General features: G+C 45.4%; 1 protein-coding gene across 1 annotated transcript in view; it reads left to right on the top strand.

Moving 5' to 3' along the window:
- The first annotated feature begins 2,323 nt into the window (after positions 1 to 2,323).
- The window catches only part of C4H17orf67 (chromosome 4 C17orf67 homolog), a 93,292-nt gene continuing 78,409 nt past the window's right edge, over positions 2,324 to 17,206 (top strand). The window contains exon 1 of the mRNA XM_077257598.1: positions 2,324 to 2,541. Within this exon, the coding sequence (XP_077113713.1) occupies positions 2,487 to 2,541 (55 nt within the window). The 5' untranslated portion in view covers positions 2,324 to 2,486. The remainder of the gene's footprint in view (positions 2,542 to 17,206) is intronic.

Here is a 17,206-nt window from a genome sequence, read left to right as displayed (position 1 = left end):
TTTGCCTGGCTGGTTATAGAAAATACGGGGGAACACACGCTGGGTTTTTCATTAATTTATTAAATTATAGCGCAGGCGGTGGGTGAGGAATACCCTTATCATCCGCTCCTGCTGTCACTGTTATTAGCGGCAGCAGGTGCAAGCTGATGGGAGTAATAGTCCCAAAAGCACCCACCTGCTGTCATCGTTCTGAATTGAATATAACTCTCATCATTCTCTGCTCGCGCTGATCGCCGGCAGAACAGGGGAGAATGATGAGAGCAGTCTTCAGCACCCGGCGCCGGGGAACAGCGCTTACTGTAACGCTTCTTCCCTGGTGCCGATGCGTGTCACCCAGATGACATCCATGTGTGTTCTCCGTGTGTACGTGTGCGGGACGATTTGCGGTCCATGCTGATGGTAAAAAACGGACATGTCTATGTGTGGGGCACACAGACACTATGTGTGTCGGTGTCTCCAGTACGTGTGAACCACTTGAACCAGAGACACAGACGTGTGAAAGAAGCCTTGGAAGCAACTAGCTCTTTTCTGCCCCCTATCATCTGGACAACTATGCGATGGACCGACGATCAACAGAGGAGGCTGCAGGTTGTTTCAACTAAAAAGGCCGGTTATCGGGAAGCTAGCAGTGAGCCTATTGTATATACACCTCAGAATCCAAAACATGGAATATATGCGTATACCCCTGATACAGTCCCTGCGAACTCCACAATAAAATCAGACTACTCGCTGCCATCACCAGTCTTTTATGCAGGCTGACTGGTTGCCTGGTTCTGGTAGCATATGGCTTTCAGGAGTGTAGTTTACAGAACAAAAGAAACAGAACTATTACATTTTATATTTAATCCAAAACCATAGTGTTTATAAAAACATATACAAAAGATTCTACAAAGGGGACAAAACAATACAGCATATACAGTTACATAAAGTAAAATGGATAAAATAAAAGAAACCACCGATCACAGATATGATTCGGCCTGGCGAAGGAGAGCACTTTGCAGAACATCCATCAGATGGGAATCACGCATACACAGAAGTATATTTCTCTACAGGTTCCAAGATCATAATTCGGCATGACCTTTTATCAGCATCTGAGTTACACCCTCCCCCTTGATAACCTCACGTGGGGCCGGGTTGTGGGTTGTACTCAGCCCATCAGAATTTCATGAAATTCCCAACTTTTGCAGTAGCTTCTCTCAGGAGGATTGCACCAGTTCGAGATCACCGCCATGTTATTTATTGGGATTTTACTGTTACTAAAAAGTCTGGACTGGCTATTGTAGCATTTCCCTTGCAGGAAAACAGTGTTATTTGAATTCAAAATGCATTTCCTGGGAACAAAGACACTTTCACTTTGCTATTTACCTGTAAACACAGGTACCCTATTGTTTTCTAACACTCTGAAAAGAGGTCTCCTGTCTCAATTACCTGTCCAAATGTCAACTCTTTATCTATGTACAAAAGACATCCTCTTTGGTACTACCGTGGTCTTTTGTCCTAACATGAGCTCCTGCATGTTATAAGTATGATTTCCTGCTCCATTATGTCCATTATACTAATCTGAGTGTAGGAGATTCAAACTGTCAGCTGTTTTCTTCCTCACTGGAAATCTGCTTGAGAGGGAAGGACAGGGGGTAGGGCCCCCTTGACTGGGGGCTTAGAGATTTTAATATTTTCGTTCACTGGTGCCAACACTTTTGCCTAGGACCAGCGGTGGATACCGTGTCCGCACATGCCACTGAGGCACGTCGCACTTAACCCTATATGTGCACAGGTCTCACAACCCTTGCCCCACTTTTTCATGTCACGGAACGTTCAATGATCTAGTGATCTCCAACCAAGATTATTGGTCCATCTGGTCTAATAACCTTACTTTGTTCTGTAACTGATGAAGGTCTGATGTAAGACCGAAACATTTTGCTTACTACTAGTGTGGACAACATTAAATTATCTGATCACTTAAGTTGAGTGCCAAGTCTCTTAATATATGTTAATAGTGTGGGAATCTACTCTGGCACCTACAAAAGCTGTGCACACGCCTATCTATTCAACACTTTCGCCTATGACTCTACACTAATAATTGTGTTTTCATCAGTACTGTTTACTACTACCCGTGCTACCAGTAATCACTGCATCATATGTTACATGATAAATCACAGAACAACATGTGTAGAGTAAAGACTTTCATACTTTCCTTAGATTTAGTAAAAAACTAATTGGATACATTTACCTAAAAGAAGGAAGCATAAACTACACCCCAAACTTATTTATGTGGCAAGTAATTTGCGACCGACTGGAAACGTTACACATACTAAACAAATTCCTAAAATCTTTGCACGTATTCCCAACTCCTGAGCAGCTGAGAAAAAGCTCCAGCCAGGAAAGGGAGGTGGGATTTTAGCTGACGTTCAGTCTTTAAGAGGTCTAATTCTTCATAAGTGATATTCATTCCTAAATAAGTGTCCAGAGGAGAGGGAAGAACCAAAATGAAGTTTTTTGTGGCACTGATCACTTTTGTGGTTCTCCTGGCAATTTTTGCAGGTAAGCAAATTCTAATGAAGAAGAGAGCTAAATGTCCATTAGTTTGACCAATTTTTTTTTTAATGCTATGTATGTTTTTTTAGTATTTATACTTTAAAGTATTAAGTTTGTTTGTATTCACATATTTTAATATAATATTACATTTAAACATCTTTATAATTATTCTGTATTACAATATACAGGGGAATGGAAAGTATCTTTGTAAGCAAGTGGTCAGAAAAACACCTGCAGGCAGAGAATCAGATATCGAGAGGATATAATGTCTGACCTGAAAGGGGGGGGGGCACATAGTTTACATTATTTAGCATCGGTGCTAAATATGTGTCATGCTACTCTGTGTTTTTATTGCTCCTCAGCATTTTCCAATCTCTGTTGTCACTTTGTTTTAGCAAACAGTGAAGGTCACAGACCTGGTGCCAGGCTCGGACTGGCCCACAGGAGAATAGGAGAAACCTCCGTTGGGCCCCTGTGCAAGAGTGGGTCACCATTCTTCAATGAGCAGTACTTGGCACAATACAGTTGATTCACTATACCGTATACATGCGAAGTCAGAATCTTATTCATTTAACAATCTACCCAGCTCATTGTTATATAAATTTGTGATTGAGGATAATGTCACATTTGCACGTAGCTGAAAAGTGGGGCCCTGGCATCCTAGTCCTACACTAGTTGGTGCCATATCCTTTTTGAAACTTGTTCTGGATCCAATATATCAGATCACAAATTGACACTTATAATCTTATGCTACAAAAGTCAGAGACGTCTCTCTTTTTTGTAAAAAACATCAAACACAAACGAAAGCCAGCGTGGTCCATTCTGTAGCCCATCTTGTTGCTTCTCTAATACAAACTATGAGCTGCTCAATCGTCTCAATCACTGACCAGATTGAAAATTCTATTCATGTCATGTGGAACCTGATTTCTCAAGAGAGGAGCACTTCTCTGAAAGAAGACTTTTGTCCATTCATTTTTTTAACAGTCTTAAAGTCAACACTCTGTAGAAACAAGCCTTCCCTGTTGTATCCTGATTTTGCATATTTTTTTTCAACCAAGAGCAGGGCCAAAAATTCTTTAATGTTAGAACATTAATTATAAAATAATGGCATATACTAATGGTATTCCATCACTTTATGAGATGGGAATTTAACAAATTGCAATTAAACTATTTAATTTTCTGATCATGGTGTGCTCTGTTTTTCTGCATCAGGTTCCCTACCCCATGACAGGGTGTTTTCTGTAATAGATCGTTCTCACTTTCCCATGCCAAAAAAAAGTTAAAGCTTTATGGAAGATGCAGTTTTTTTTGGATCCATATCCTTTTTTTTTGTAGGAATTCATGCAATTAAAAAAGGGACTGGGCTACTGCAATTGCATTGATAAGACACTTATCTTGCACTTATAGTTTAGCTCTACTTTGATTTTTGTCATTTTGCCAGCAGCAGTGATGCAATAATCATGTCTTTGGGATAAAATTAGCATGATCTACTAATAGCAAAAGCAGATTTGTGCTTTTCTGTTTTTAAGCTCAACACATCCTTAGAGGAAATTGCCATCTACCCTGCTGGAGTGGGCAGTTCCTATTGATCAGAAGTCTGTGAGCACTATAGGTGCTGGAATTTTCTTTTGAAACTTCCCAGCAAGCATTGTGCGTGCTATGTTCAAAAGCTTCCTGTTCAGAAGGCTTGCCTCTCTGTTAGGCTAGGTTCACATCGCGTTAGGGCAATCCGTTTAGCGCTAGCGCTTGCGGATTGCGCTAACGCAATGTTTTTGTAGGGGCCGCGTTTAGGGGTCGCGCTAACGTCCCCGCTCTCGCAGATCCCCGATCTGCGAGAGCGGGGAACGGACCTCGGGCGCGCCGTGGACGCTGCAAGCAGCGTCCGAGGCGCGCTTCAAAAGAACGGCACATCGCTAGCGCGAGCTGAAAAAGGCACGCGCTAGTGATGCGCTACAGGCAAAATTTACATTGCTGTCAATGGGTGCGCTAACGGACCCGTTGCACGGCGTTAATTGCGACATTTTCGCCGTGCAACGCTGTCCGTTAGCGATCACCCACTAACGCAATGTGAACCTAGCCTTAACTCTATATACATGCATAATTAATGCTTGTTCAATGAGACAAGTTATATTATTTATTTGTCTTGCCAACTGTATTGGTCATTTACATGATTTTTTAGAATTCTTCACTAAGATTATTGGTTACAGCAATCAATGCTGCTCTTCGTGCTTCATGAAACAGACATATTTATTTGACTTGTTTGGGAATTTTTGATCGGACATCTGAAATTGTCTTTCAGAACTCAAGGACATTCATGTCTACCTCAACTGCCATTAAAAAAAATACTATTGGATCCTAATAAATACTGTCTTAACATGTCAATGTGCATCCTCATGGTGTCATCTCTTGAGCTAGTGAGTAAATAATCACTATTCGATCACACTGCTGGGACTGTCACCAGAGTATGGGGAGATAGCTGCACTTGCCTATCTTCTAGCTATCTTCATCAATGTCATAGACATGCTGCACCATTCATCTCTGTCCATGTAGACAGAACACCCCGCAGTAATTAGCTGATGACGTGATATCAGCGTTGAAGCCAATATCAGACACCGGGACCTGTATTGGAGAATCAGCAGGGGACCCGAGGAGGATGAGTAAAGCGTGCATTGTAGTTTTATACCAAACTGCGCCCGGGGACCAGTATTCTCTGAAAGGGAACAACCCCATAAGTACCTTATGCTGAAAGGGTTCTTTTTAGGGGATATTGTAATATCTGCTGCTGTGCTCGGTTGCTATCTAGTATCATATACAATAACACAATCCTATGTGTAACATATAACATACTTCATCATAGTTTGCAATATGTATTATGAAAAGTTTCTTATGATTACTTTCAATATTCAGAGAAAGAAGATAACTGTGAGCTCTGTGATATAACAGCTTGTCCCTAAGAAAGTTTGTGAATAGCAGCAACCTGCTAAAATAGTCTGGAAGAAATTCCACTTATGTCCTGTGCAATCTGATTTCCCATGAGGAAGATGCCTCTCTGAAAGAAGACTTTTGTCCATTTATTTCAGCGTCGTCACTGTGAAAACAAACTGTCCTGCTCTGCTATGCACAGGAACGTTTCGCAAAGATTTAAGAATCTCTCAGTAGCTCAGAGGTTTTTTTTTTTAAATTATGACAATCAGACTAAAATACAAATATTGGCTACCTATGGACAATTTATCTTTCAATATATGACATACTGTATACAGGTCCTTCTCAAAAAATTAGCATATAGTGTTAAATTTCATTATTTACCATAATGTAATGATTACAATTAAACTTTCATATATTATAGATTCATTATCCACCAACTGAAATTTGTCAGGTCTTTTATTGTTTTGATACTGATGATTTTGGCATACAACTCCTGATAACCCAAAAAACCTGTCTCAATAAATTAGCATATCAAGAAAAGGTTCTCTAAACGACCTATTACCCTAATCTTCTGAATCAACTAATTAACTCTAAACACATGCAAAAGATACCTGAGGCTTTTAAAAACTCCCTGCCTGGTTCATTACTCAAAACCCCCATCATGGGTAAGGGTACTGTCACACAGTACCATTTTAATCGCTACGACGGCACGATCCGTGACGTCGCAGCGATCGTATGATTATCGCTCCAGCGTCGTAGACTGCGGTCACACGTTGCAATCACGGCGCTGGAGCGATGCCGAAGTCCCCGGTAACCAGGGTAAACATCGGGTAACTAAGCGCAGGGCCGCGCTTAGTAGCCCGATGTTTACCGTGGTTACCAGCGTAAACGTAAAAAAACAAACAGTACATACTTACATTCCGGTGTCTGTCCCCGGCGTTCTGCTTCTCTCCACTGTGTAAGCGCCATAGCCGGCAAGCAGAGCGGTGACGTCAGACGTCACCGCTGTGCTCGCTTTCTGGCTGGCCGGCGCTCACACTGCAGAGAAGCTGAGACGCCGGAGGACAGACACCGGAATGTAAGTATGTACTGTTTGTTTTTTTTACGTTTACGCTGGTAACCACGGTAAACATCGGGTTACTAAGCGCGGCCCTGCGCTTAGTTACCCGATGTTTACCCTGGTTACAAGCGAACACATCGCTGGATCGCTGTCACACACAACGATCCAGCGATGTCAGCGGGTGATCAAGCGACGAAAGAAAGTTCCATACGATCTGCTACGACGTACGATTCTCAGCAGGATCCCTGATCGCTGCTGCGTGTCAGACACTGCGATATCGTAACGATATCGCTAGAACGTCACGAATCGTACCGTCGTAGCGATCAAAATGGTACTGTGTGACAGTACCCTAAGACTAGCGACCTGACAGATGTCAAGAAGGCCATCATTGACACCCTCAAGCAAGAGGGTAAGACCCAGAAAGAAATTTCTCAACAAATAGGCTGTTCCCAGAGTGCTGTATCAAGGCACCTCAATGGTAAGTCTGTTGGAAGGAAACAATGTGGCAGAAAACGCTGTACAACGAGAAGAGGTGACCGGACCCTGAGGAAGATTGTGGAGAAGGACCGATTCCAGACCTTGGGGAACCTGAGGAAGCAGTGGACTGAGTCTGGTGTGGAAACATCCAGAGCCACCGTGCACAGGCGTGTGCAGGAAATGGGCTACAGGTGCCGCATTCCCCAGGTAAAGCCACTTTTGAACCATAAACAGCGGCAGAAGCGCCTGACCTGGGCTACAGAGAAGCAGCACTGGACTGTTGCTAAGTGGTCCAAAGTACTTTTTTCTGATGAAAGCAAATTTTGCATGTCATTCGGAAATCAAGGTGCCAGAGTCTGGAGGAAGACTGGGGAGAAGGAAATGCCAAAATGCCTGAAGTCCAGTGTCAAGTACCCACAGTCAGTGATGGTGTGGGGTGCCATGTCAGCTGCTGGTGTTGGTCCACTGTGTTTCATCAAGGGCAGTGTCAATGCAGCTAGCTATCAGGAGATTTTGGAGCACTTCATGCTTCCATCGGCTGAAATGCTTTATGGAGATGAAGATTTCATTTTCCAGCACGACCTGGCACCTGCTCACAGTGCGAAAACCACTGGTAAATGGTTTACTGACCATGGTATTACTGTACTCAATTGGCCTGCCAACTCTCCTGACCTGAACCCCATAGAGAATCTGTGGGATATTGTGAAGAGAAAGTTGAGAGACGCAAGACCCAACACTCTGGATGAGCTTAAGGCCGCTATTGAAGCATCCTGGGCCTCCATAACATCTCAGCAGTGTCACAGGCTGATTGCCTCCATGCCACGCCGCATTGAAGCAGTCATTTCTGCCAAAGGATTCCCGACCAAGTATTGAGTGCATAACTGAACATTATTATTTGATGGTTTTTTGTTTGGTATTAAAAAACACTTTTATTTGATTGGACGGGTGAAATATGCTAATTTATTGAGACAGGTTTTTTGGGTTATCAGGAGTTGTATGCCAAAATCATCAGTATTAAAACAATAAAAGACCTGACAAATTTCAGTTGGTGGATAATGAATCTATAATATATGAAAGTTTAATTGTAATCATTACATTATGGTAAATAATGAAATTTAACACTATATGCTAATTTTTTGAGAAGGACCTGTACATTCACATTGCGTTTCTGCCACATGTTGGCTCCCCGGGAGCTTCTGTCTGAAACTCTGAAAAAATGTGAGGAACCTCAGACAGGATCATTGATGTTAATGAGGCACCAAAAGTCACCTTGTACCCTGTCTGGCCTCCATTTTGGCAATGTTCTTCTTCCTGACACAAAAGTAGCCGACCATTGTCCAAACAGGGGTCAGACAGAGCACAAAGTTGCTCTGTCTTCATTAAAGATAATGGCCCTGTTGGGGATTCCATCCAAATATCATTTTTCAAGACTTCATACGGAAGTCCGGACAGAGACAATGAGGTGGTAAAAAGCTTATGTGGGTTCAGGTGGATGAAGCATGTTAGGTGGACTGAGTTGCTGGAGTAAATCCATTCTTCAATAAAAACCTCATTATCATTGTTGATGAATCGATTTACTCCAGCCGCTCATCCCACCTAATGTGCTTCATCCAACTGGATCCGATATTTCCTGAAGGATATATCCACCACCCACGGGGCAGCAACAGCTGTTTTTCTCCATTCCTACATAGCAGTTGTCACAATTTCACCAGGTGAATGTAACCAACACTTACCCACTCTCCCTCCATAGGGTATTGTAGACCGTGAACCTCGGTGATCTCCTCAAGATACAACTGTCTGGACAAAGAACACGAAAATACAGTTTGTCAAGGAAATATCCTTTACTGAAAACTGAGCATGAGTTCCTCCAACAACAAAAGGGAAAAACACAGTAAAGTTTCACGCACAACTAGTCAGAGTCGACTAGGACCCCTGTGCTGCACAACCTATAGGCCCGGAATGTTCTATTAAATACACTATAATTTGCCTGACTAATGCCTCCACCTAATGTGGTAGCCGAGAAGTTAACCCACAAACAGCAATGCAATTGGATGAGTGCAAGGGGCCAAACCAGCAGTGGTGCAGCACAACAGTTCATAAACTTAACAATTCTCTACCCCACTCTTTCCTCCCACCCGGAGGTGATTCTCCGAGAGGAGGGTTTCATTAAGAGTATATATGTATATAAGTGTCGAATGCTGTGAGAAACTAGCTCTAGTTCGTACAGTTCTGCTAGCAAACAATGTCTCTGCCTGGCAATCTATGTTTGGTGACAAACTTTCTCTTGGTCCATGTGCACACTTCCATCGTGATTACTGTGGTGGGGCCAGATTTCAGGACTTACAGACCATAACCTGGTCACTGAGAAGGCTGGCTGATTGTTCGTTTGGCCATTAGTGGAGAGACTGAGCAAGGGATGATGGACTTGTCACAAGAAGTAAAAAAAAGTCATGTAAACAAGTAAAAAAAAAAAGCGCACAAATGATGAGAAGTCGTTTTGCCCTTCAAGCCGCAGCCATTATGCTAAAGCAAAAATTAACAAAAAAATACATATAATTGATATCGCTGTGTCTGCAATGACCAGATCTATAAAACTGTCTCACATTATTTGTTCCATATGGCGAACGCCATAAAAAAAATGTTGCTTTTTCATCATACTGACTCACAAAAAAGTGAATAAAAAGAGATAAAAAATGCATATGCAAAAAAATGTTTCTAATGAAAATGCCAAACTGTCTCACAAAACACAAGAACTAATATGGCTCATTCGGCAAAAAAAGAAAACAGTTACAGCTCTCAGAATATGTCGATGCAAAAACAAATTAATATTTGTTAAATATTGTTTTTAGTGTGCAAAAATAGTAAAGCATAAAAAGTGTATATAAATCTAATATTGCTGTAATCATACTGACCTGACGATCGAATCAGTGTTATCATTTTTACCATACTGTGATCAGCACAAAATAAAAGCAATAACTAAATTGCTGGTTTATGTTTATTCTGTGTCTGAAAAAAGAAAGTTTACCAAAAAATAAAAAAGTTACAGCTCTCAGAAAATGGCAATGAAAAATATGTTTTATAAAAAAAGCATTTTTACTGTGTGATAGCAGGAAAACATTAAAAAAATTTTGTAAATCTCTTATCGCTGTAATCGCACCGACCCGAAGAATAAAGTCATCTTATCCCTCATACCACATGATGAACTGTTCAAAAATAAAAATAAGAACTAATCTTGTAATGCTTTCTATTTGTTCATTCTACCTCCCAAAAATCAGAATAAGTTTCACATTTATCCTGGGCTCTCCACTGAGTGGTTACGTCAGGGTTTCCGTGTATGTTCCCCAAAACCTCGATTCAGACAAAACACCTGATGGAAATATTTGCTATAATGAGGCACATGGAGTCCCTTTCACCTCCGTCTAGTCTCTGTTCCCGCATTGTCCCATCATTTTAGGCATCTTTTTACAGCTATAAAAAAGCTGGACACCACTGGAAAAGATGTCAAACGGAGTTCCAAGTGTCTCCATCTGCTTCATTATAGTGAGTGATTCCACTAGGGTTGTAGTCCCAATGTCGGCAGGGGCAATGTCCTCAGAGGAGTTCCCACAGCTAACAGTATATCTTCTGGTGGCAATGGGTGGTTTCTGGTTTTACCCGTTGAGCCAATAGTCCATAAACCTGTGCAGCCAAACTTGTGAGCCAGTCAAGGGAGCTGCATACAGTCTATTATCGAGGGGTCTGCGGCGTGCTGTCCGGCAAAGAGGGCCACAACGTACAGTCCTCCATTCCTATGCCCGCGCAGTACTGAGCTTAATGGAGCCCACAGACGTTCTTCTGCTTCTGGGCTTAGTGGCGTGCTCTTATGCAGCCCACTGCGTTATGTTGTGGTGCAGCTGCGCACCAAAAAGGAGCACACTGCACACACACCTCTATCGCTGCCAGCGGGAAACTGCTCTTTGCTGCACGGGCTTTTCTGTTTTTCACCCGGGTGAAGAGGTCTGTCTGGTACCCTATTCTTTCCCCCGGGCAACCTGGGATACAGCCTCGATGTAGTACAGATTCCCGCAGCCCGGTCTTCCTCCTTACACTCCCCCTCTCCTTTTGCTCACCATTCCACGGGCGAGAGTTCCTGCAGTAGACGTTGGCATTCTTCCATCTCATGAATAATATTAATAATAAATTGGTCTTGTTCATATTGAGTAGGGGAAATTCCAGCTGTCGTCCGCTCAGTATGACATAACTCGGGTTGCGTGGTAGGCTCTGGTTTGGGGTGTGGAGGATGAGGGTTGCTTGAGTTCTCTGGAGCAGCCATCTCTGGAGTTTTGGGTCCCCAATCATCCTCTGGACTAACGGACTAGGAGCCTTCCCTTTCAGGGACCGTAGGGGTGAGCGTTGCATGGACACTTGGTATTCTCTCCCCTACTTTGGGGTCTAGAGACAGGCAAGGACACAACATACTTCGGTGGACTATTCGGGTAGGCACCCCTTTCTCCCCTTCAGGTTGAATTTCATAGATGGGACCATTGGACCTAACTCGGCGTTTCACCCGATGAGTCTTTTCCTAACGGTGTTCCAACTTGTCTCGAGGTCGCTTATCTCGGACCACCACACGGTCTCTAGCCTTGAGAGCTGTCCCTCGAAGAGGTGCCATTTCATGATGCTCAAGATCTCGAAACCTGGTATGCACCAGCCAATGAAGGGTCTGTAACCGGTGTCGATGTTCTCGGACCCAGGAAGACATCCCTGTCCGTGGGTAGTCCTCTGCCAGGTCCAATTCCAATTCTGTAATCTCCTGTACTTTTAGCCTGAACAGCAGAGTATGCGGGGTATATCCGGTCGTACTGTGCACCCGATTGTTATACACCCAGACCAGTTCAGCCACATACTCGGGCCAATGGACTTTCCTGTTTTCTTCCAACGTTCTCAACATTTGGATCAGTGTCCAGTTGAAGCGCTCACAGGCTCCTTTTCCCTGGGGATGATAGGACATCATCCTGGACTTCTCAATCTGGTACAGACGGTGTAGTTCCTCCATCATTTGGCCTTGGAAACAAGCACCCTTATCGGAAACACTCTGCTTCAGACAGCCGTACACCCGGACGAAGTCTCGACAAATGGCCTGGGCAGCTGACTCGGCAATCTGGGAGTCACCACAGTAAATTTGGTAAAGTGGTCAGTCATCACTAAGCAGTGTTCATACCCCAGATGAGCGGGGCCCACAATCAAGTAGTCGATCACTAGTAACTCTAAGGGTACCGTCACACATTGAAATTTCCATCGCTACGACGTTACGATTCGTGACGTTCTAGCGATATCGTTACGATATCGCTGTGTCTGACACGCTACTGCGATCAGACACCCTGCTGAGAATCGTACGTCGTAGCAGATCGTTTGGAACTTTCTTTCGTCGCTTGATCACCCGCTGACATCGCTGGATCGTTGTGTGTGACAGCGATCCAGCGATGTCTTCGCTTGTAACCAGGGTAAACATCGGGTAACTAAGCGCAGGGCCGCGCTTAGTAACCCGATGTTTACCCTGGTTACCAGCGTAAACGTAAAAAAACAAACCGTACATACTCACCCGTCGGTGTCCTTCAGGTCCCTTGCCGTCTGCTTCCTGCTCTGAGTGCCGGCCGGAAAGTGAGAGCAGAGCGCAGCGGTGCTGCGATCTGCTCTCACTGTACGGCTGCACTCAGAGCAGGAAGCAGACGGCAAGGGACCTGAAGGACACCGACGGGTGAGTATGTACTGTTTGTTTTTTTACGTTTACGCTGGTAACCAGGGTAAACATCGGGTTACTAAGCGCGGCCCTGCGCTTAGTAACCCGATGTTTACCCTGGTTACCCGGGGACTTTGGCATCGCTCCAGCGCCGTGATTGCAACGTGTGACCGCAGTCTACGACGCTGGAGCGATGATTATACGACGCTGCGACGTCACGAATCGTGCCGTCGCAGCGATGAAAATTTCAATGTGTGACGGTACCCTAAGGGAGCGAAAGTCACGATAGTCTGTGTGGGGGCTCTCTGTTCTGGAAGTTTAACCAGTTCGCAGCTTCGACATTGTTGGCAGGCATCTTCTACCGCAGTCTTCAATCGGGGGTGGTAGACCAACTTCTGCAACCACTGGAATATCTTCTCTGGGCCAAAGTGAGCCCCTCTCTCATGTCTCTGTATCTACCACACTGATCAATTTCTCTGGGAGTACCACTTGTCAGGTAACCCCCAACTCCCGTGCCAACTGCACTTTCCGATAAAACAAGCCGTCTTCCAACTGTAGCCTCTCCCACTACCTGAGAATCTGCAGCCTTCCTGAGGACAGAGCATCTCTTTCACTCCAACTAGGGAGTCGTCTCGAGGTCTCCCATTGTCTCAGCTGGGCAAGTTCCCTATCTTCCTGCTGGAGTTGTACCCAGTCGTCTCGAGGTCGTCCAAGCACTCGTTTTCCCGACGCCTCTTCGACCTGTCCCTGTGTCACCGCCAACGTCCTGGTGAGGCCCCGGAACCCCAGAATCTCTTCTGCCTCTAGCTCTTCATCTCGGTCGTGTCCAGGTCGGTCATGGGTGAGTCTCTCCATGCGGGCCACCCATCTCTACACCAAAGTCCCCAGTTTTGTGTTTTCTAGGTGGGCCAGAGTTTTTTGTCAGTGCGCTCTAAGACTACGGACCCTGACAGGTATTCGACAAATTTCTCAGTCATCACCCACGCCAGCGCCAGCAATTCTAGCTTGAAAGAGCTGTAGTTATCCAGGTTACTTTCTGAGTCATGAAGGGAACAGCTATAATAGGCAATCACTCACTTCTTCCTATCCTGCATTTGTGACAGGTCAGCTCCTAGGCCATGTAGGCTTCCGTCGGTGTGGAGGATGAATGGCTGGGAGAAGTCTGCATAGGCCAATATTGAGGCCTCAGTCAAGGCCAACTTTAAAGCTCAGAAGGCTTCTTCCTGGCTATCTCCCCACTGGATGGTTCACGTCTTTGCACTAGACAGCACTCCCTTTAGTGACTCCAGTGGATTAGCAATTCAGGTGAAGTTCTTCACAAATCTTCAGTAGTACCCAGTGAGCCCTAAGAAGGCTCGAACGTCCTTCACTGTACTCAGGGTAGGCCAGTCTTGCACCGCCGCTATTTTCTCTCGTGTTGGTCTCAATCCCTCAGCGGATATGACGTGAGCCAGGTACTCAATTTGTTCCCAAAAAAGGTGACACTTTTGAGGCATCTGAATGAATTCAAATAATCCCATGGGTAGGACTAACTCTGTCTTTGGCTGGTCATGCTCGACCATGGGTACCTGCCAATATTCACTGGCCAGATCTAGGGATGAGAAGTATTTTGCTTTTCCCAAAGTGGACAATGACTCCTCGATTCTTGGTTGGGGAGAAGAGTCTTGCACGGTACATGCATTTAGTGGCCTATAATCGAGTGGGGGCTGCCCACGGGCTCTGTCTTTCCTGGATAACTCCACTCCTCAGCCTGTGAGCCAACATCTCTTTTACATTTTGGTACATCTGAGGGGGAATCTGCCGATATCTCTCACGGATTGGTGTGGCACCTCCTGTAGGTATCTCATGGTTTATGGCTGTGGTACATCTGAAGTCATCAGCATGACGGGCGAAGACGTCCTGATAATTCTCCAGCACAGCTTCTACCTGTTGCATCTGCTGGGGTGAGAGCCCCGTCAGTTCAGCCCGCATCTGCTCCAGGATTCGACGCCTTCCTTCACGCTTCCAGACAATTGTTCAATGGGCACGGTAACGGCTACGGTCCAAGGGTCTCCCAGTTTCACTGCAAGCTGAACATCCTCTGGTTGCATTAGTTCTTCTGGCATGCCCAGCACCTGCGCCACTTCACTCTTGGGTGAGAACGTAAGATGATCCTCCCCCAGGTTGACACACCTCACCACTACACTGCCATCATGAAAGATAGCCAATGTCTGAGCAATGAGGTGTCTCGAGGGCATTTGTTCCAGTACTGTTGGCTATATCTAGACTTCCACTCCCTCGAGGGGTGTACAAGCTCGCACGGGCAGTGTGTGCACCATCTGTCCAGGCAGCAGAATTAGTTTAGCACCAACTGGGATCACCAGTCTTCCCATAACTTTTCCTTCACTTGACATCTCTTGGGCCTGAGCAGCCCATATCAGTTGTTGAAACACCTTCCCCTGGGGGGTGCGAGGACTCCATTGGTCTAGAAAAGCATCTGACGACTTCCTAATCAGAGGAGTCCCGAGTTCTTTTAGGACATTCATCCACAACGTCACAGCGGGGCCATTACTTGAGTCTCCAGCATTAAACACAACTCCTTTCTGGCCCACATCTTTGCCAAACACGGTAATCTACATCCAGACCACCCCTTCAGCCGGGATGGGCAATTGATTGGCCGCATTTAACTTAATTACCGGGCCCTATTCGGGTCAAATCACCTCAGAAAAATGACATCGGAAATAGGTTTCTGGCATGGTGGTCACCTGGGAACCGGAATCAACTAGACAGCGGATGGCTCGACCATCCATTTCGATCCATATGAGGGGGCTAAAGGAAATCAAACTTGTGGGACTACCTTCTCTCCTCCTTGGCTGCTCAGGCTCCGGGCAATCTCTGCCTGCATAGCGGGTGTCATAGGGTGCATCCTCAGCATTCCCTTGACCCGCTCGGTCCAGTCCCATAGCAGTGAGTTGCTCCCTGTAAACCTCGGGAGATTTCTGAGCATGGCCCCCAGCATCAAGCTGGCCCTAGGGGCACCCATGACCACCTGTTCTTCCACTTCTCATGGATTGCATCCTGCCGACTACGCCAAGTGTAAGCAAGTTGTGGGATGTAGTGACACAAGAAAGGCAAAGAAAGGGTTAACAATTTAATTGAACAGTAAAGATACTCCATACAGGGAGATGAACAATTAAATTTCAAATGATAGGGCAATAAACAACAACACTGTGATAACAGTCCACTCAATGAACTTATCGTGCTCGTGGTTTCCTCAGCAGCAGATGATCTGTTGAGGGTTGTAGTCCCAATGTCTGCTGGTGCAATGTCCTCAGAGAAGTTCACACAGCTCAGGGTATATCTTCTGTCGGCAATGGGTGGTCTCCGGTTTTACCCATTGAGCCAATAGTCCATAAACTTTTGCAGCCAAAGTTAAGGGAGCTGCGTACAGTCTATTATCGAGGGGGGTCTGCGGCATGCTGTCTGGCAAAGAGGGCCACAACGTACAGTCCTGAACACGGTCTCTATTCTTATGCCCACGCACGGTACTGAGCTTAACGGAGCCCACAGACGTTCCTCTGCAGCTGGGCTCAGTGGCGTGCTCATATGCAGCCGACCGCAGTAAATAGCGGTGCTGCTGCACACTAAGCGGAGCACAATGCGCACACACCTGCTTTGTCGCTGCCGGTGGGGAACTGTTCGTCGCTGCGCGCGCTTTTCTGTTTTTCACGCCACCCATTTCCAGGTGAAGAGGTGTGCCTGGTCCCCTATTCTTTCCCCCAGGCAACCTGGGACGCAGCCTCGACAGTTCCGGACCCGGTGCAGTGCAGATGCCCACAGCCCAGTCTTCCTCCTTACACTCCCAAATCTAAATGTCCCCTCCTTCTGAGCCACACCCTGCCTAAAGCACAGTAAGCGACCACTTGTTTGGCATTATTGTAGCAGGGTCGTGTATCGCCAGAAGCACAAGCTGTTCATAATGTATGGGGGCGCTAAAATATATGAGGCCACAATGTGCACTAAACTGCCATATTTGCAATTGTCCAGACAAAAAGCATGACATGGATGTTACAAAATAGTCACTGCAGCCATAGATTAACTGTCACGGGGATACAAGGAGGGCGAGAGCTAATAACCCGGGCCCCTGCAATTTCCCTCAGACTAGGGAAACCCTGTTTGACCCTCTACCTGAAGTTTACACTGAAGGTGTGCATGTTCAGGCCTCCACACTCACCCTGACTCCTGATTCAGCCCTAGACTGAACGCCACCGCGCACCACCCAGTGAATGCAATAGACCAATACCCACAGTTATAACAAACAAGGATAAAGGAAAATATACACCACGCCACAGTCAATCAGGAATACACTATAAAGGTGCAGGGCAAAATAAATACAAATATAGGAAGGAGTAAATAAGACAAAGGAAAATACACCACCAGCATCGATTCTCCAACAACCAGCTCTCCACTCCGGACCGAGATAACTATGGATAAGACAGAAGCTATAATCG

This window comes from Ranitomeya variabilis, chromosome 4 (genome assembly GCF_051348905.1).
Source record: "Ranitomeya variabilis isolate aRanVar5 chromosome 4, aRanVar5.hap1, whole genome shotgun sequence".
In the NCBI taxonomy this organism is placed as follows: domain Eukaryota; kingdom Metazoa; phylum Chordata; class Amphibia; order Anura; family Dendrobatidae; genus Ranitomeya; species Ranitomeya variabilis.
The sequence above is the reverse complement of the archived record's forward strand: the minus strand, read 5'-3'. Positions and strand labels throughout refer to the sequence as shown.